Source organism: Eschscholzia californica, unplaced genomic scaffold (assembly GCF_041429995.1).
Source record: "Eschscholzia californica isolate CP2 unplaced genomic scaffold, dmEscCali1.0.p SCAF_1, whole genome shotgun sequence".
Taxonomy (NCBI): domain Eukaryota; kingdom Viridiplantae; phylum Streptophyta; class Magnoliopsida; order Ranunculales; family Papaveraceae; genus Eschscholzia; species Eschscholzia californica.
In genome coordinates this window covers 12,662,933-12,683,134 of record NW_028238198.1, presented here as the reverse complement: position 1 = coordinate 12,683,134, position 20,202 = coordinate 12,662,933, and the positions used below count along the sequence as shown (strand labels likewise).

Here is a 20,202-nt window from a genome sequence, read left to right as displayed (position 1 = left end):
TTACAGAAAGGCCGTAAAAACTTGTGTCGTCATTCCATAATCTCTTATCAATCCAAAAATCTTGTTACTTGATTAAGTTTCTATCGTAAGTTATAATCGTTCAGATCTCTCGAGTGGATAAACAAATTGTTATAAACTAAAAGCTATCTTACATGTTAGTTACTCTCCTTTGATGTGTTGTCTTTTATGGAACAAGGTCACGAACAACAAATTCCCCAAAGTTCCAAGTAAATAGCCTGCTATTGCTCCATAACTCACACAAATTGGCCATTCCTACAAAAAAAAAAAATTATACTTCAGGAGCTCAGGCTTAAGCAAAATGATTCATAAAGTAAATAAGAGCTCAGGCTTCAGCAATATTACCAAGTCCATTTAGAATAGTCACCAAAAGAAGAAAAAAAACAGAAAATATGGTATACCTTTCATAATTAACTTAAGTAATCAAGTGAATTGGCTGGAACAAATACGTAATGACTCAAGTTAACTATCTCTTATGAATTATCCATATAAGAGGGTCAGAGAATTTGGTTTTCTTGATTTCAGCTACATGAACGCAGAAGAACTGTGTCTCAAATTAAGAATGAAATTGGAGTATCACAGTATGGACTACGTTTGCTTTCCTCACTTGGGTTATAGAGAATCTGGCTTAATACTTGATACCCGGACCATATTGATTAAGGGGTCATCAGCGACACCAATGTACGGGTGAACAAAAGAAGTTACAGGATCATGTACAAATGTATATTTCATTGAACCTATTAATAATTTCATGCAAATATGTGCAGAATATATACACCAACTGCAGACAATGCACTGAGAAATTATGGCTTTAAGATTAGAATGTGGGTTTTAGCAACTTATAGCTTTTACAATAAACAAGATAAAATCATATATGTTTCTAGTTTTAAAATAAAGAACGTTTGTACAACTTATATCGCCTTTGTTAGGTATTAACTAATAAGCCAATGTATTTGAAAATCACCCAATTTATTGTTTATAATAATCACTAATCAGCCACGACGCTTGCTGTTTGGCATCTGTTAGATTATAGCACTGCTATTACCTGTCAAGTGATGCTGGATATATCGGGGTAATATCCCACTATGAACTAAATGAAGGAATCAACCTCAAACTGTCTCAGTAATTGAGGCTGCAAACACCTGACTCTTCCAAATGTACCAACCCCAAAAAGAATCTTAATGGTTTCAAACTAACCCAGCCTACAAATATTCAAAATATAAATTCTATCGACGTCCAATTCGAAATTCGGGGACTGACTAACTAGGAATAGCTTATCGGATATTTATTTTCCTCATTCGGATTATAGTATTGCAGATACTCGAACTAATAAACATCTGTTGCTACAAATGATAAATTAAATCATTTATCTAAATATATGTTGGAATTGTTAGTGGTATTTCAAAATACTATAAATAAGTTGAGTAAAGTGGCCAATAGTACAGCTAACTCGATATTAACACCAAGAAGTTTGTTAAGTTTGTGGTCATACAACTCAAAACCAATTGGCTGAGACGACCTAGACATTATATTCTTGATTGCTACATACCCATTCTCCTATGTGGGACTATTCTCAATCGCCCCCTCACATGTAGCGTCCTTTTGAGCCTAGCACGTGAGTTCTTTTTTTCTTTTCAGGTGACGTGGAGCACGTGTAAGCCTATCAAGTGTGGGCCTCGCTCTGATACCATGTTAAGTTTGTGGTCATCCAACTCAAAACCAATTGGCAATGAGGGGAGACTGGAGAGGACCTAGACATTATATTCTTGGTTGCTAGATACCCATTCTCCCATGTGGGATTATTCTCACAAAGTTCATACTAGCATAGTAGCATTTAACAAGAGATCTAGTAACTACAACTAATTAGAGGAAGACTAAACCAGTGACAGGTAATACCTATAACTACAAGTAGAGAGGTCAAGTGATCAATCAGCAATTTGCACTCAAACAAGTGAACCACAAGCGAGAGTGACAAGAATCACCTGCCATGGCCTTTCCCAATCAAGCGGCATGGGGAAAGCTCCCAGCCAGGCTCCAATAATAGCTCCATAAGCTGGTATACAGATCATATACTCAAGAATTCCAGCAGGTCTGAGGTCAAGAGTTTTCATCTATTAAATATAAAAGAAGGACAAAAAACTATATATAATTGCATAAAATAATAAGCTAATACTCTAATAATAATGCCATATTATGTGGTAATGGTATTACTTGCCAATTTCCATATAGATAAAACACCAAACTGAAGGAAAACTGTACTTGGTATGTGCAAACAGACGTTGCCAGTCGTCCCACGATGAGCCAAAAACACAGGCTGCAGGTACAACCTGCCAAAACGTCCAATATTTTAGTACGTTACACCACTAACCTACTTAAGTAACTTAATATTGGCATACCAATTTTTGCATGGACGAACTCAACAACCAAAAGAGTTACAGTACTAATAATCACATAACTTCTTTTTTGCGTCGTACATAAATAAATAAAAAATGGCAACTGTAGACTACAGCTATCTAAAACCATTAAAGAGAGTTTAGGAATTCAAGAATTTGCTTGTTCTTTATGGCTACATTACTTTGAAGCCACTATCCATCATTCATCAATGAGATTTACTTAATGGAGCAATCAAGGAAGTATTGTGGTAAAGACCATGTGATCCACATACATCAGGGCATGAACATGGGAAGAGGCCAAACATATACTTCCATGCTTTTTCATTGAAAGGTAGGGATTTATTGGCGGGAAGTCTTAAAAGCGCCTCGCGTTGTTGTTAAAAGAGCTTTCGGGTAAAAGCACCCCTTAAATTTTTAAAAAATTGTTATAAGCGCCCATATTCCTCTTGTGATTCAAAATCAGTGTCCTCAAACTGATTTGCTTATCAAATTGGCTCAAACTCACCAATTTCAATGGGGTAGAGCACTTTCTACTGGGTAAAACTCAAATTCGGTGGACTTGATCCAATTTTTGTAACAAACTTCAGCAAGTCCTCTGGAGCGCCTCTAACCAAAGGCCGTCAAATCACATTTACCAAGTCAAAGGGGGTGAAGGTGGCGCTTATGGAAAGAACGGGAGGCACTTTTAAACTTCCTTCTATAGGCTTATAAAGTACACTTCTTTCTACTTAATGATCCATAAATAGACTAACAAAGACTCATTGATCACGAGATGAAAGCAACCAATCAGAGAAAATAAACATGCAAAAGCACAACGAGCATTAGATGGTATATTCACCGTCAACAAAGACATGACAAGGCACCAACTAACGGTCTTCCAAAGAAATCTGTCAACGGAAACATAAAAAGAACTTAGTGCATCGTTGTAGAGTATTAGGAAATCATATATTCATATCCTTCATAGCGTATTAGCGTCTAAGTACAAATTATAGCTCACTGAGTTCCAACTGGTGCACCCAAAATAACAGCTCCAAATGCCATCAACATACCACCTATAGTAAATCAAGTTATGCCTCAGAGACAATTAAATTGCTGACTTAGCATAGATAACTAGAAACGTAATCGCTTAATATAACAAAAGGTTACAAAATTATATGATCGAATTCTATGTAAATGTTGAAGTTCTTAACTTTAGAAATACAATTCATTTAGCACTTAAATCAAAATGGATTCCATACATTTTTTCCTTCAAAGCGTCAAATTAAGACCATCTCCAATGCATAACTCAAAAAAAAAAACTCTATCATTCCTATTCGTCAAGTCTCAATTAAAATTCTCATTCTTAGGTGACGAAATAGAGATCCTCTAATTTTTGTGTGTCTCCAATGCAAATCTCTAAAGTTGTTTATTTTTTTGAATTGGCATGCTTATTATTGTAAAGAAATAATTAGTCATTATGAAGATATATGAAGACTTAATTCTACTGATTGAAATATAAAAAAATGATGAGTCGGACAACTAGAGATATCTCAAGAGAACACTCTAGAAATAGTGTCATCTTCAGATATCGCAATTTAACTACCGTCGTCATGTTAAAGATCAAGATTGAGAGAGAGTTTCTAAAATCTTATGTGGCACTCAAAATTTGTAAGATTGAGTGTTGCACACGAGATGCTCTAACAGAAATTGAACAAAATAATGAACCACAGATTAGTCACTTACCAATTGGAAGTCCAACAATTCCTCTTCCAGTAGCCTTCAAGTACTGTCAAAATACTAATAAAACCCTAATTAGTTATTCAAATCTAATAACAAAACAATAACTCAATCCAATTTACAACAAATTCAGAAAATGAGATCAATTTACAAGGTTACCGAGCATTTTTCAGGATTTCGGCGAAATAGACTGTAAAGTAAGATCACGATTGGGCTCTCAACAACCTTTAATCAGAAAAGAAAAAACTGAAGAAGTTGAAACTATACTGAAATACCAAAATGTAAATGATTGAGGATGAAAGAATTACAAATAAAATTTTACCGCAATGAGAAGTAGGGTTTCAGAAGGGTTAGAGATAAGATTGATTGAATAAACGTTCTTAGACAACCAAACAGCGAGAGCTAACCCTAGAGAGCAGATGAAATGAAATAGAAATGATAATGGAACTGTGATGGAGGCATTTGGGTTTATGTTATTAGATCCAATGGAATCCGTCTTCTTCCCCATTTTATTCTGGTGTTTCTCTCTCCTCTCAATTCCTGGTGCTGATGAGATCGATTATACAACTGAAACTTTAAAATAGCCGCGCACGAAGAAAATGTCTCGAATGATGAAAGAGAAAATGTTGGCGAAGGACAAAGAATTTTTTTGTGAGAATTTGATTCAATTGATTTTTTTAATTTATTAAAATGTATTTATTCTCAACAACTGATCCTTCGTTACTCGTTAGGAGTACATATATATGTACTCCTAAACTCTGGAGCTCCTTGGGTGGTGGTTTCATGGTCGTGGTGCTGTGGTGGAGATAAAAACACTGGCTTCTCTACTAAAAAAAGAAAAAAAATATTTGAATAGTGTTAAATGAATCACAGCTTAGATATTTCCATACCAAAAAACATATCTTTGATGTTCAAAAAAAAAAAAAAAAAAAAAAACATATCTTTGTGGCCACACTAATGATGAAAATAAAAATCAAGAAATGAATTTTCCCTTGTACAGATTGTGTAACTGTAACAAAGAATAGTAAATCATTAGTAGAAAAAATGGTAATGGTAGTGGTTGGTGGTCGTCGATAGTGGTGGTGGAGATAAAAGAAATAAAAAATCACTGGCCTTCCTTCGAAAAAGATAAAAAAAGAATAGGGTAATGTTAAATGAATCAGATATTTTCATCCCATAAACCTTGAAAAATTATACACCATTTCCTTAGAAATACTTGCCCAATAACATTTCTTTTTGCCCGCATTAACGATGGCAATGAAGAGACTGACTTTTCCCCCTGTGCAGACATTTGAAGTGTCTTAAACGAGTAACACCAATACTTCATAACATTTGACATTTAAAATGACTAACACTGACATTTCGAGACATTAACACGGACATGGCATAGAAATGTTTCATGACATTTAAACTCAAATGACTAACAGAAACATTTCAGGACATTAACACGAACATGGCATGGAAATGTCCTGAACCACTAACCCGCCCCATAAGAATTCCATTTCTAGTGATCGCATGATCAAAGTAATCCTCCGACAGCCTCAACAAAATCTGTCTGTCTTTTAGGCGGCTGTACTATTCAGTTATGTGAACCAGGCACCTGAAAGGACGATACAGAGTACGTGATGTTGAGACTCAATTTGGTCACTTTTATAGCTTACTCTCAACAACTTCTGGACGAAGATTTTCCAAGTTTTGTCAGCCAGTCCAGTAATATAATAGGCCGAACAATTAGCTCTGAGGATTTCTGTAAATAAGTCAGAAATATAATGTGCAGACCAGAATCACATTAAATTAATATCTGATCAGACAATTGTGTAACACATTCTGAAATGTAGCTAGATGCAGACCTATCACCAGCTTGAACATGACACTTCCTGTAAGGATCAACTTGCAGAAGTAAAACCTTCAGGGCAATTCTACAAGAGAAAAAAGAAGTATGGAAATATGGAATAGCAGATTATCACCATGGATAAATTGCAGTAACTTAAGTTAGGAAGTTGGAAACAAAATATCACTACATAAACAACTCACACAGAGGGGTAAAATGCTAAACAAGATAAAACCCTTACATAGATAGATCTTCAATTTGAGTTAGGAGTATATATCTTGATGAAAGCTCAAAGAAAAATAAAATTCACTTGAGGATTCTATCCCCCACTCTGTTGAATCGACGAGAAAGAGTTGGCGTTTGAATTCAATCTTTAGTGTCATAGCTTCCACCCCAAATAACTAATCTCTATTAGATCGAGCCTGAAATCTGCACTTCGGGATTATCTTTCTCATTTTCCTTTCCTTCTCCTATCCCTGTCTCGCTCTCTACCTTTATCCCTACCATGTTCGCCTCTCTCTCTACTCCCACTCTTCTCGCGCTCCCTGCCCCTATCACTCTCCCGCTCCCTGCCCCTATCACTCTCCCGCTCATGGCCTCGGTCTCTACCACTATGCCTACCAAGATCAGTCTCTCTCTCTTTGTCTCTGTTTAATGACTTGCGTTGAGGGCTCTGACTGCGGTGTCGTTTCCTTGAAGCCTCACGTGAATCATCTCGTCTATCTTTCCTCTCCACAGAAGACCTCTCTGAAATTTAAATTGTTGTTAAATATTTGACCACTAAAATTAGATCACAGCCATTGAGAGACGAACATAAATTCCACAAGAATGGAAACGAATAATGTGTTATATAACAGAAGATAACGGACCAACATATACATATATATATATATATATATATATATATATATTACGACTAAAAGCAAGGCCAAGTTATGCAATTGGACTTCATGCTGAAGTACACCAGAAAAAACCGATGAGAGCATGGAACGTAAACATAGGTAATATTGAGAAAACTGCACAGAAGATATACCGGAAACATATCTGTTTCAGGATGCTCATTCAGCGTCATATTTAAAGAATATATATATATATATATATATATATATATATATTCAGAATTTAGTGGTTTACTTACGAGAAGACTGCCTGGTGCTGCCAGAAATATCTTCATTAGATTCTGATAATCCAAATTCCGTCAGCAACCGTCGACGGTGGGTTGACACTTTCCTCTCAATTTCCCCAGGACTTCTGATACCTCGCTCTTCAATTGATTCACGGTATTCCATCACAGCAACCTCTAGACGCCTTAACTTTTGCCTGTAATGCAAATGCCACTAGTAAATACAGATTTATAAGATTAAGTTACTAATAACAATACTATGGAGTACAGAAATGATGAAATTGGATTTTCTTTTTCTTTTCTGGAGAAAGATTGTCAGATATTAGAAATGAAATACGACCTATGTCCCTCATTCATCGTACTGTCAAGGTGTGAAGAAATATATGCATCAGGCACAGAATCCATATCATTAACTCTACTGGGACCATCACCAGCATTTTCACTTCCAGAAGAGGAATAGCTTAATCCTAGGCCTCGAGCACTTCCCTTGTCTTCATCATCGCTACCATCCTCCCGAGCCCATTTAGAATCCAACAGAACAGGATCGGGCTTTTCCATTTTCGAGAAAGCTTTTAGTTCGGGTTGTGGGATAGAAAGTGTTGAGCTCACAAGCATAGAAGAACCTTCACCCTGGGAACTCTGTGGTTCAAAACTATAGTTGGTTCTTTGACGGACACTGTTATCTGCATTCCAGCTGACGTCGTCCTCCGAATATCTAATTGATTTTGATTGGACCTGGCCATGTCTAATATCCTCATCTCGATCAAAACCACTTTGTTTTTCTGCCTCTTCCAGACTAAGCAATCTTGCAACCATCACTTCCCTACCACCAACAAGCGATAACCCATTATGCCTGCAGCGTCTTTCGAGCTCAGGGAGTGGAAGATCTAATAACTCTTTTGTAGCCGCTCCCTTCCCCATTGCTAGTGCAGCATCTTGGTTAACCTTAACTCCTTCAGCTCTATCTTCGGAGCTTATTTGTTTCTCGTTTTCTTGTGCATCTCCAGAAATAGAGTGGAAAGGAGTAACACCAGAATTTCCAGATCTAAGAAAGGTAGCCCGGAGTCCATTCACATATGCATCGGAAAAGAGAAACCAATCTGCCCATACTTGAAGAACCTTTATGACTCTTTCCTTCAGAATGCAAGACAGGGACAAATCAAAAATCGAAATAAGGAAAAAGAACTGAGTAAGCCAGAAAAAAAAAATCCAAAAAAGAGTCTACGAGCGATTCTTACAGCTTACCTTAAGAGCCTCAGCAGTGATTCTTCCTGTAACACTACGGTACAAGTCATTAAAACTCTCCATTATATCAGGTATGGTAGCTTCGAATTTTGTACGGTACGCAGATGCATTTTTTACAGGAGCGCTACTGTTATGAAGGATATCAGATACAAGCATGAGCCTCGCAACTTTTGTTGGTATTGGGGTTTCTTTCAGAGTTAACGATTCGGTAAGAACCTCAACTACCTGCAAATACAAAGAAGATGCAAATGAAGTAATACAAAGAGAAAGGTTACATAGCTGATAGCTCATAACCTACTACATGTTGAGAAACAAATCATCTTGTGCATCATGAATACGCAAATAAAATTAGTACACATGGAAAAGTGAACATCAATAGTAACCAATCAACTTAGAATTGCTTGCAATTTCTAAAGGGAGTTGAATCTTAAACTTTTAGACTTCTAATATAACTCGAACTATCAGAGAACTGAGAGTTTTAACAACAAAGAGATGAACTCGGTTGATGGAGGTGCCTATTGCGCAATGAGTGTTACCTCCCCAGCTGCATCAGCATTGTCTAAAGCAAAACCCATGGCTTCTTTTATCTGGCTCCTCTCCAGCGTTAAAGCACGTAACATATCCTCAAACTCATCTCTCTGTGGATCTGTCAATGTACGCTCCAGTTCTACACGCTGTCGACATGATAATAAGAGCTCAGTTACGAGAAAAAACATAATCAAAAACAGCATTATTCACAAATTTATGAAATGAGAGAGTTGTACGACGAAATAAACCACCAAGGTGGGTTCAATTGTTACAGTTGTATAGAGAAAAAATTGGTATGCCATGACATGGTGAAACCATTCATTCAAAACTCTACCTTAAGCTGGAACGCTTTCAAAATAAAATAAATAGAAGCTCATTCAGAGCCCATTTACTTTCTAGCATAAAGGGCAAATGCATCAAGGGACCATTAGATATTAACACTTACCCTGCTTCTACCAGCTGCAAATGTAGTACCAGCCTCTTTCTCATGTTCAGGGCTCTTAATTGGTGGCAACGAAGGAGGCATCCATCTGAACAGAAACAGGAACATATATCAACTTAACGCGATTACTAGGAATAAAAATAAAGTCAACAATCAATCGTCCATTTGACTAATCCTGCAAAAGTTTACCTCCCACTTCCAGTAATCATGATGAAAGGCTCTGTTCGCCACCTCTGAAGAGTATCACCCTACGTTCACACAAGAATAAGAAACTTGTCAAATGGGCATATAAAGGTAGAGACGTAGAGTCAACTTCGCTTCCAATATAAGGATATAGTACAGGACTCCCTAATAACTGGCGTGGGCAGAGAGACACAGCATTCCTGCTTAAGTCTATAACAGACATACCTGAGAAAAGGAATACAGCCGCCAAACATAATAAGTATGCTCCTTTGACCCAAGCTGAAACAAGAAGTTAAAAAGCGGAACTCCACGACCTCTCTCCATTATAGCTTGTTCAAAAGCACATCCTCCATCAAGAACATACAAAGCCATAGTATCGATCACATGGCGAAGGTGATCATCCTCAGGTGGAACAACCGTTATGTCAGGAACATTAGGCGTAAGAACCTGAACGTAATATTCAACTTAGTAAAAGCATATTTGTAGGAAGACTGTGTATCCGTAATATACATACTTAGCTAAGAAACAACATGTTGAACAAAAAAAAAATTAAAAAGAAAGGCATGTAGTTTTTACTTTTTTACCACAAAAGTAACTTTGCTTTTAAAATTCAAATGGACCGAGAACGAGAAGCACGAGGGCCTAGTAGGCCAATAATTGTGCACCTCACCTAGATTCAAGAGGTCGAACAATCAAGTTTTGGGAACAACAGTTTTCTGTATAGACTCCGCCCTTGACCGGTAGCATTTCGTAACTTTTCATGCTTGAAATCCAAAGGTCTGATAACATCATATCATGTAGCTAATAGCACCAGTGGGCTTTTTAATTGTGATTATTACTGTTCTTGCTTTTACGATAGAATATAACATATTAGCTTATCATTATCCACTGTCCTCGTTCCTCTTACATAAAAGTGCAAGACTGAAAGAACTTGAACTATAATAAAGGCAAATCAATGAGAAAAACTTTTTCCCTCAGAGTTGCAATAAACATGTTTTTTCTACTAAAGAAACACTTCAGGGTGACCTTTGTGCTTGTTGACGATAAAAAACTGAGTCCCCCTTTTTCATTATATTTGCCCACAAGTGACACGAACAGTAATAGCACTTAGCATGTTCGTCCACATTATAAAACTAAAATTATTAGTAATTTAGTATCACATAGATCCATTTCATTCTATACTTGCTAATCCTAAATCAAATTATATTCAAATCCTGACAAGATAAAATAGAAAAACTCGTAATATAATAACAAACAGGAATTTGAGAAACAAGTTCCCCAAAAATTTTGAGTCTACTTACCAGCTCAGACCCCTGATTCGTCACAGAAGTGACTGGCGGGCCAGCAGCACCAGATAAAATGACGGTAGCACCCTGGCAAGACAAGTAAATGACTTAATACTTTAAGGTGGGACACACTCCAGAAGACTTAATTCGTTAATATAACTATGCATGAAATATACAAAGTAATAAGGTACAGAATTCTGAGGGAAAGATGTCCACTAAATAGATAATCCTAACCTCGTATATCTATCATATTTGCTTGTTACCAAGAGAGGAAAGATAGATATTACTGTGCCCTATACGCTATCCCCATTGGCCTCCTCAAAATCATGGACAAGAAGATGTACAATTTCTTTTAACACAGTAAGTAAGAAACAAGAAAACTGCACCGGGTTGCTTGGAACATTATCTCCAAAGATCTCAAGGAGCCTTGGGGTCGAGAATCTTAGAAACATGAACAATGCAAAAGAACAATCTATGGCTAAACATGATTTGTGAGAAATATGGGGAGGATAACGAAGGATTGCCCAACATGAACTTTAACATTCCATACGGCTGTAGCATGTGGAGAGGAATTCAGAATAGAGAGGTGTATTTTAATACCATCACTAAATGGAAACTAGGTGACGGGAAGTCGGAAAGAGCATAAAATTCTGGCATAATAGATGGTGCTCAACAATCTGCCTCAGAGAGAGATTTGCGGCCATCTATCACAACCCCATATGAAGAATCAACTGTTAGTCAGGTGTACGACACAATCCATGGACGGTGGAAAACTAGTACCTAAAGGAACTTAAGTGATTGGGAAGTATTCTGACAAACTTATTGGATACTACAAAAGGCCATCGTCTGAGTGAAGATGCAGATTCCAGAGTCTGGTAGGAAAGAGAGGATAACTTCGACAAACCAAGACACTTAACTCCCCTCCCAGAGTTAGCTTCACTCTGTGGGCTGCTTGCCTTTACAAGCTTCCAATAGTGGATCACCTGAAGTTTCGGAGTTATTCAGAACAGATACGTCATATGCAAGGAGAATTGAAGATTCGACAGACCACTTCCTGTTGCATCAAAAAGTGGCTGCAAGCCTTTGGCTCTACTTCATCAATGCTTTCAACAACAGTCTATGTCTCCCTAAGTCTATTGATCAATCAATTTAGCCATGGCAGCAAGTAAAGACTCCAAAGCAGTCGATGTCTCCCAAGTCTGTTACAGATGCAGAGGATGCTAAAGGCCTGCTGCTCCACTGGAGGGGAAATTTGAATTGGGCTAAATCATAATATTGTACAGGTTTTGTTCACAACTGTGAGGCTATGATGATGTAACATAGCTGCTTCAGTTCCTCCTTAAATTCTTTCTTTATAAATATAATTCGAAGTTTCAAAAAGAAAAATTAAAACTTCAACGAACCTCCTTACTCCTAATTGCCATCTGTCCAGGCGGAGGAGCAGGCAATGCTTGCCCTGGAAGAGAAACAGACTTGCCCCATCCTACCTTCAACTCATAGTCATAAACGATGACACCTGGAGCAAAAGAAGAAAAAAATTCATAATCCTGCCACATGTATGTTTATAAATAGGACACCAGCATAGTTATCAGTTGGAACAACAATATGAAAAGAAAGGTTACTGCCCCCTCCACTATAAAGGTAAAAATGTCTTGTACGATAAATACATACAAGAAAAAATACATCCTAACTGCCCACCACTAGCACGAACTGTATTGGTACTAGTCCCCACTCCCTAACCCTTCCGCAGATATTGAGAAAAATATCTCACATTCTCAAACTATAATATAGCAAAAACATAAATTGATAGGCCTATAAAATAAACAATAACTCATTACGTAGACACTTGCATGACTTATATTTCGGAAAATTATCAAAGTATCGTGCACGGATAATAATATAATGTACATAATAACATAATACCACGATTTAGCCCAGGGAAAATGGAGCAAGATAACCAGTGCACCATATAAGACATGGACCATATCTCGAGCTTCATTAATAATGCATTTTACATTGAAATATCTGGGAAGACTCAAACCTTGCATTTCATCCTTTGCTGCCTGTCCATCTGCTCTATTCATGAAAGCTACAAAACCGCAGTTCCTTTGGCGTTTGTGTTCATCCTCAGTCCTGGGCCACATTATCTTTACACTAGCAATTGGACCAAACCTTCCAAACGTCCTCAAGAGAAAATTTTCATCCACCTGTCACATTTGGAACAACAAAAAAGATCAATTCATGTCAATATTATACTAGCTCTAGGAGGCTTTAGCCATGAGTCTAAAATAAGGAGTGTAACATATGGAAAGGATCCTGACAGGCTGATACCCTAATGCAGACATCATGTATTGCAGTCGTAGGACTTTGAGGACCCCACGTTAAGAAGAATCGAGGGCACAAGGATGTTTCCTCTACCTCCATAGACAGTTGGTTTAGACTTCCATTTATTTAAACAATGAACGGACCATAAATTATTCATTTTTAGAAGTTTCAGAAGGATGTAGAGTTATTGGTGAGAACAAGAACGTTCAGAACAGTGAATATGTTGTTCAACCGAAATAAAGGTCAGTTCTTCATCACTATTACGTGGAACCCACAAACGCTCGTATATTCGTACTACAACTAAATATATGAATACTCTGACATTTATATATGTGAGAGTGTGTGATTAAAATATGAACAATAAACAATAGCAGTCAGTCACCTGTGGTGAGAGATTGCCAACATAAAGGTTTGTGCTTTGCGGATCTCCGTCTTCAAATGATCCGGGAAGCCTCCCACTAGGATCAAAATCATCGGGTAGCTCATCGAATCGGCTAAGTGACTGCAGAATAAATTTAAGACATGCAAATATCAGTAAGCAACAAAAAGAAACTAGAGTAGCAGAAGACGTTTATATTCCGTTATAAAGTAGAATCTAACATTCCATTATGAAATATACCATTATATTCCAACAGGAACGCTGAAGCTATTGCTAACAGAGTGAAGAAACAAAACCATAGGGATAGAACCAACAGAGTGCAGTCACTATTATCCCCTTATCAGTAGGTATGGTGAAGCATACGACGTCCTTTCTGCTCCTTAAATTGCATAAATATGGCAAGTTAGTGTCAGAAAAAATCTTACAGCAGAGCTCTCATTATGGCGCCCATACTGGTCACGCTCCTGATTTCGCCTCTCCCTCAACTCTTGTTCATGCTTCAGTTCTTGCATAAAATGATCTATGTTTCTCGACTTCCCCTTTTCTTTCTCCTTTGGTTTCTCCTCCTACAAATTATAACATAGAGGCAGTAATCTTAAATATGTGTATAAGAATCAATAACTAATTTACATAACAATTGGAGGGTTGACCAAAAGCAGTTTTAGACAAACTAACCTGTCTCTCATGTTCTCTTCCTCTGGTTGCCAGAGGAGGCGGTATGAATGAAGGAACATACCTGCAGCAAAGCAAAATTTAACACTGAACTTCCACTAAACAAACATTTACTTGCGCAAAAATGATTTCCAACTAATAATGATGATCTGTAAGATTTTGTATTCCTTTCAACTCGATAAAAGTGCGAAGCAACACTAACATCTGATCAACGTACTAAGAGAAGCTAAACTTCCATTTATGACATATATATATATATATATATAACAAGAATCATAAGGCTGAGTTCTCTATATTGCCTTAAAAACTGCAGTAGAAAATGTGTAGTTACTAGTTACATCTTTCTACTTTCTACTGATTCATATTCATGTTACTAGTCCAACTAACAGAGGCCAAATGAATGCAATGAGCTGATATAACAATGGATATGAAATCTTTCCTTGATTATGTTTCAAGTATTATCATGAAGGAGGACAATTAGCAAAGTTTCATCTGTACCCGTTGACCCTTACAATATCACACCTTCGTCCTCCAAACAACAGTAACATCTTTCCGATGCATCCATATATACAAAAAACTCCACATATAGCTTCCACAAATGACTAAACTAGCTATTGAGATTCTAGAATGCATTCCCTTCTACAAATATGTCGACAATAGTGTGGCTAAAATTAAGAAATTCCAAAGCAGTCACAATGTATCAGCAGTAGTATCACAGACTCGTACTATATAAATCTGGGTTTCAGTACAAAGTTTGGTCTCCTTACAGTGATAAATATTTTTTTTTATTTTTTTTTAAAAAAAATCATTTTTATTTATTTATTTTATTTTATTTTATTTTGAAAATTTGAATGAATATATTGAGGGAAAAAAATATATAAAAGGAAAGGTAAATCAGAAGGGACTCGTTACGACATCCACGCCTTCCACAAATGACTACCAAGTCTACGAAAGCAACATCTTTAAAATCCTTAATAGCCCTAGAACAAGCATAACCAATTCCTTTCACATCCTCAATGTCTACCCTACAGTGAGAAATATTTCGTAACAATCTTTTCCTCTTCTTCTTAATTCAATCAAGTTGTTAAAAAGAAGTACTCCTAATTCCTAAAGAGGCTGACCCTTAAGGGGACTGGACTCACTTTATCAGCTCGCCTCTCAAAGCAAGTAAGTTCTTGTATCTACTCGCTATGGTAGAAAGATGGCTTGACTGTGTCAGTAAACTTCCTATCCGTTCAATGTGAAGTTCCACATTTTGTTAGTTCCAAGAAGGAATTCCGTATAGGATCTCGAAAATTTCCAATCGATTAGGTGCATTTCAGGTTAACAAAATCTTGGTCCACACAATGTAGAGGGAACTGCTTCAGTTGACTACGATAAACAAAAACCAGCTCTAGTATTCCAATCCATATTTATGGTGAAACTCGAAACAGATTTTACTGGTAGGAATAACATAAGGAATGGGCTAAACCTAGGGATTCTGATTTACCAAGCATGACATTTCTTTTGGGGCATGTGGAAAGCAAGAAATAAAGCAATATTGAAGTGGGCGAGCCAAAGTTTATTACATTATGATATTTAGTTCTTCGCTTCCAGTTATAGAGTGCCACCATTAACAAATTTGAATAAAAAAATTCACATTTAATACATGATTCTTTCTTGTGATTGAAAGAACAAGTATGATATTTCAATTCGTTGAAATGGATCTTACCAAAGACAGATAGACAACCAAGTGACCAGTGAAGCAAAACCAAATGATCAAACAAACATAAGGGAAGCTCTTGATTAAAATAGTTGAAGATTCTTGAATATGAAGTAAACATATGGATAAGTTGGTTAGGCATAGATATAACCGTGGTCCATATGTCAATATATTGCCACAGTACCACTTTCTCCTTACTGAGTCCGACCATTCACAATGCATTATCTAAATATAAGGTTATGTTGCATCACATGTTATAGAATGGGACCATTTAAAACACATTATAAATTAGTCAATTAAATCGACTGATGAATGATATATTAAATATATTATACAATATAGGTATTTCCATATTTGCATGATCGGAATCCTAGGGCTAGACCGCTAGACATTGCAGCGTAGCTATTGACTCGCCTAAGCATTGTTAAGCGTCAGTTAAGCTATTGTCATGTACAATATTTTTGCAATTTACATGAATGATGAATGATACACTTTACAGCACTATTATGACTTCAATCATCATTAAACGGAAGGGATTAACCAACTATTAAAGAAATCTCTTCACAAAAGCAGTAACAACTAACAAGCATTAACACACAAAAGAATTTCTGGCCTATTAAAAGGGCAGAGAATGTAGATCTTATTATTTATGCATAAAATGAGATTTAGAAGGAAAAAAAAAAGTTAATCATTTATCGTAAAAACTGCAAATTGACAACTGACTAGGTGTTCTCAGGCGAGCTGAGGCAAGCAAGGCGCTCGTAACTGCACTTAGCACAAACCAGGGACATTTCAACAAACCGAGTTCAACCCCTTTCCAACCTACAGTATTGGCTCTTCAATTGACATATTGAGAATACGCAACTCTAAGAGATGTGAAGTATGCAAGTAAATTAGTAATGCAACAAAAGCATGACCTATGTGCTCGATATGGACAATCATAACTCCCTGCCACATAGATTGTAGCCAGGGCTACAAGCTCTAGATCTTGTACTAGCAAGTATGCATTCTTTTGCAAGAAACCAATCCCCAAAACGGCGTATTAAAATAATACTTTGGATCCCAACAACATAAAATAAAATGTAACTAAGGTCCATTTTGAATTAATTTCATTTATCTTAAATCGTCATGAATATATAAACATATATACGTCACAGATCACAGAGACATTCCAGCATCCAGAACAAGGCCAACACGAAGGCACTATCTGTAAAAATCGTGTATTTTATTTACCTACTTCCCTTCTTTGGAACAGATGCCCCATCTCTGGAAGTTCCACCTGCCGTTGAATGAATAAAAGGCCCACATTTTTATTAAGTGCTCTCAGCATAAGTAGATAAAAACCACTCATATACAAATTCAGAAACAAACACGAACTATAAATGCATAAGGGATATAAATGTGAGAGTGAATACAAATTTCACAACTGACGCTCACCTTCAGGTTCGCTCTTAGGTTTTTCGCCTGTGTTTATTGTTCCTCCTCTGACAAAGGTCTTTGTTCCTGGTGTGTTATCACCTTGAAATGAGTCCAGAAACTCCGCGTACAATCTCGCAGTTTCATCTTCCTCTCTCTGCAAAACAAAGGGTCAGTAAAAACTATAGCTAATTGAACAAATTAGGGTGGGCAAATAATTTCTACCTTTTTCTTTGCCTCTTCTTCCTCTCTGTGTTTCTGGAAAGGGGTTTTCTTCCGCGTAACAGAGAAAGAATTCATCTTGTCATGCTAAAAATCCCAATATGAACAACATGTCAGATGGATAAAACCAAATAAATCTCGTCTATTTTATATGCATCCTCACGTAAAAACCATCCGAATATCCAAAATTTGGGGTTTCGGACCCTTAATGAAACAATAAGAGCAACAAGTAGTAAATATGAGCATTACCCCCCAACAAATCATGAGTTCAACTCAACTCTATCTGAAATCCAGAACGATATACAAAACCCTTACTTCCTAATTCTCAATAAATCATTATCAAAAAAAGAACTTAAATGACTAGTCAGAACACTAATTAGCCACTAAGCATACAGTTTTTTAAGGAGCTACTGAAAACATAAAGAGTAAGCAAGAAGAAGAAAGCAAAAAAAAAAAAAAAATCAATCAAATTTTATTCCTTCAATTTGAGTTGGAATGGAGACCTCATCACAAACCCTAGGTCCTAAGATGCATTATTAGATGAAAACCATCAACAACCATTAGAGTTATGATTTGGTAGTGATAACTAAATCAAACAGTCAAATCGATTGAGCCCCTGAATATAAATATATTATTAATGAGCTACTAGAAATACATACACATTAGCTCTGAACAGAAAACAAAAAATTACAAAAAGATAGTAAAAAAGCGTACCGATGATTTTGCAGGTTATGATTGAGGAAACTGAATCGAGTAGGAAATTGATAGCTTTCTAGGGTTTGTGCTTGTGGGGATTTTGTAATCAGCAGCGACGAGAGAGCTGTGACGGGAGAACAAAAAACAATTGGGAAAACTTTAGAGAGAGAAAAGGTTTGTTGTTGTTATGTTTTAGACGAAATGGATATGAGGAACCTGACCCGTTTACCCATCTTCGATTCGGGTTACCCGAATCCATATAAGACTTAAGGACTACTGTATCATTTAATCAATAAAGATGACAATGTTATAGGATGGTGCGGACCAGCCTTCCGGGCTGCTAGTGATATTGTCCGCTTTGGCACACTCGGGCCTCACGGTTTTAAAAGGCCTCATTAGGGAAGGGTGCTTAACCTCTGAAGAGGAGCACCACACTCCTGTCTCCCACCAATGTGGGATTGCTTTACAACACACCCTCCCAAGACCACATCATAGTAGAGCGAATCGTGCTGATAACGTGTTATAGGATGGTGCGAACTAGCCTTCCGGGCTGCTAGTGATATTGTCCGCTTTGGCACACTCGGGCCTCACGGTTTTAAAAGGGTCACTAGGGAAGGGTGCTTAACCTCTTAAGAGGAGCACCACACTCCTGTCTCCCACCAATGTGTGATTGCTTTATAACACACCCTCCCAAAACCACATCATAGTAGAGAGAATCGTGCTGATAACGTGTTATAAGATGGTGCGGACCAGCCTTCTGGGCTGCTAGTGATATTGTCCGCTTTGGTACACTCGGGCCTCACGGTTTTAAAAGGCCTCACTAGGGAAGGGTGCTTAACCTCTTAAGAGGAGCACCACACTCCTGTCTCCCACCAATGTGGGATTGCTTTACAACAATAGGATCAAATGGTTGGAAATAAGTTTTCGATGAAGATCATCAAGTTTGGTCATCTTAACCGTCGCAAGGTGTACTTAGGATTTTCTACAACTTCTAAGTTGGTTGGTAATAAGACTTATCTTTATCCTACCGGCTCGAGGCCAACATCTAGATTCCCACGTTGTAAGGCTTTGGGTCTAGGTTATAAAGACCTAAAACATAAAATAGGCAATAGTCGAAATTCATATGAAGTACTTGATCTTCATACGAAATGTATTGTTATTATTAAGGTAAGCGAGAATAAAATATATGTTTCTATAACTTCTAGCTAATTCATATTGAATTTGTACATTCGTTTCTACGTAGTTAATGCTAGATGATGATAAATGAACTGTGAGATAATCAAGGAGAATGTAGTAGAAAGTGTACATTGAAGTATTTGTAGCATCACTAAAAGGAAAAAAGGTCTTGACCCCATACTTGGTTGTCAAACCCAGCATATATATCGTGCATTTTCTTTTTGTAGTCAATAAGGTACGCGATGAGACGAGTGTTTGTTCTTTTTGTAAGTCATATATAAAATCTGATTTGACGCATGAACTAGTTTATCTAAAATATTTGATTTTGCCTGATTCATTGAATGATTTTGATATTGGGTTCATTCCGTTCAGATTCAAATGCCTATGATTTAGACAGTATCAATACAACATCACCTTACTCTTTAGCTTTATCTAGCTTTAGTTGTTTCTGGCACATTTTCAAGTTGTAAGCATGTGGAGGACTAGTCTGTGGTAAGGAAATTAGGCCTAAAGCTCCACAAAACTTGGTCTCTTTTATTGTTTTCCCTAAAACATGAGTCTTGTGGGCATCATACTAAAAGGTGTTAAATTAAGCAATATTTTTTTGACAAGGACACAGTAATTCAAGCCACTGGTATGCCAAATTGAATCAGCTCAACTTTGGTTTTGAGTAAGGTGGGAACTGGGAAGAGGCGAAGAGCTGCTAGACACCAGCCTGGTCAACCCTCCTGTTATTCTACATCAATGGAAAAGCTTTCGCAGTCAACCTCCCATAGCCAATCATAACCCAACCAAGCTCTTTGATACAGGAATTTGTCGAGCATCCAGCCTGAGCCCACCTGACAACCC

At 37.1% G+C, this 20,202-nt stretch overlaps 2 protein-coding genes across 4 annotated transcripts; both read right to left on the bottom strand.

Annotated features, from left to right (window-relative positions):
- LOC147564216 (phosphatidylinositol-glycan biosynthesis class F-like protein) lies at window positions 1–4,998 on the bottom strand. 2 transcript variants are annotated; one of them, XM_086644471.1, is made up of 8 exons: window positions 4,450–4,998; window positions 4,287–4,352; window positions 4,134–4,176; window positions 3,409–3,463; window positions 3,250–3,298; window positions 2,278–2,345; window positions 2,001–2,109; window positions 1–273 (listed from the first exon to the last, which is right to left on the bottom strand). In XM_086644471.1, the coding sequence occupies exons 1-8, from the start codon at window positions 4,633–4,635 to the stop codon at window positions 160–162; spliced, it is 690 nt and encodes a 229-aa protein (XP_086500597.1). In that variant the 5' UTR covers window positions 4,636–4,998; the 3' UTR covers window positions 1–159. The 2 variants fall into 2 exon arrangements, with proteins under 2 accessions (XP_086500597.1, XP_086500589.1); XM_086644463.1 differs by having other exon boundaries at window positions 2,230–2,345; window positions 4,450–4,953.
- Window positions 4,999–6,073: 1,075 nt separating this feature from the next.
- On the bottom strand, window positions 6,074–18,561 carry LOC147564215 (protein RRC1-like). 2 transcript variants are annotated; one of them, XM_086644435.1, is made up of 18 exons: window positions 18,196–18,561; window positions 17,485–17,568; window positions 17,281–17,416; window positions 17,077–17,122; window positions 14,145–14,205; window positions 13,895–14,035; window positions 13,473–13,592; window positions 12,807–12,972; window positions 12,169–12,281; window positions 10,781–10,852; window positions 9,705–9,926; window positions 9,486–9,544; window positions 9,300–9,384; window positions 8,863–9,000; window positions 8,327–8,551; window positions 7,422–8,215; window positions 7,097–7,278; window positions 6,074–6,705 (listed from the first exon to the last, which is right to left on the bottom strand). In XM_086644435.1, exons 2-18 carry the CDS (start codon window positions 17,557–17,559, stop codon window positions 6,410–6,412), a joined length of 2,931 nt encoding a protein of 976 aa, XP_086500561.1. In that variant the 5' UTR covers window positions 17,560–17,568; window positions 18,196–18,561; the 3' UTR covers window positions 6,074–6,409. The 2 variants fall into 2 exon arrangements, with proteins under 2 accessions (XP_086500561.1, XP_086500566.1); XM_086644440.1 differs by lacking the exon at window positions 17,077–17,122 and having other exon boundaries at window positions 18,196–18,408.
- Window positions 18,562–20,202: the final 1,641 nt, after the last annotated feature.

Bases quoted from the DNA above. Each gene is read 5' to 3' on its own strand.
- LOC147564215 (XM_086644435.1), bottom strand. From the start codon at position 17,559: ATGAATTCTTTCTCTGTTACGCGGAAGAAAACCCCTTTCCAGAAACAC. The intron at 14,036-14,144 runs GTTAGTTTGTCT...TATAATTTGTAG, and splicing joins GAAGAGAACATGAGAGACAG to GAGGAGAAACCAAAGGAGAA. The intron at 10,853-12,168 runs GTTCGTTGAAGT...TTGTCTTGCCAG, and splicing joins TGGCAATTAGGAGTAAGGAG to GGTGCTACCGTCATTTTATC.
- LOC147564216 (XM_086644463.1), bottom strand. From the start codon at position 4,635: ATGGGGAAGAAGACGGATTCCATTGGATCTAATAACATAAACCCAAAT. The intron at 4,353-4,449 runs GTAAAATTTTAT...TTCTGATTAAAG, and splicing joins AAACCCTACTTCTCATTGCG to GTTGTTGAGAGCCCAATCGT. The intron at 3,464-4,133 runs GTAAGTGACTAA...GATTTACTATAG, and splicing joins AATTGTTGGACTTCCAATTG to GTGGTATGTTGATGGCATTT.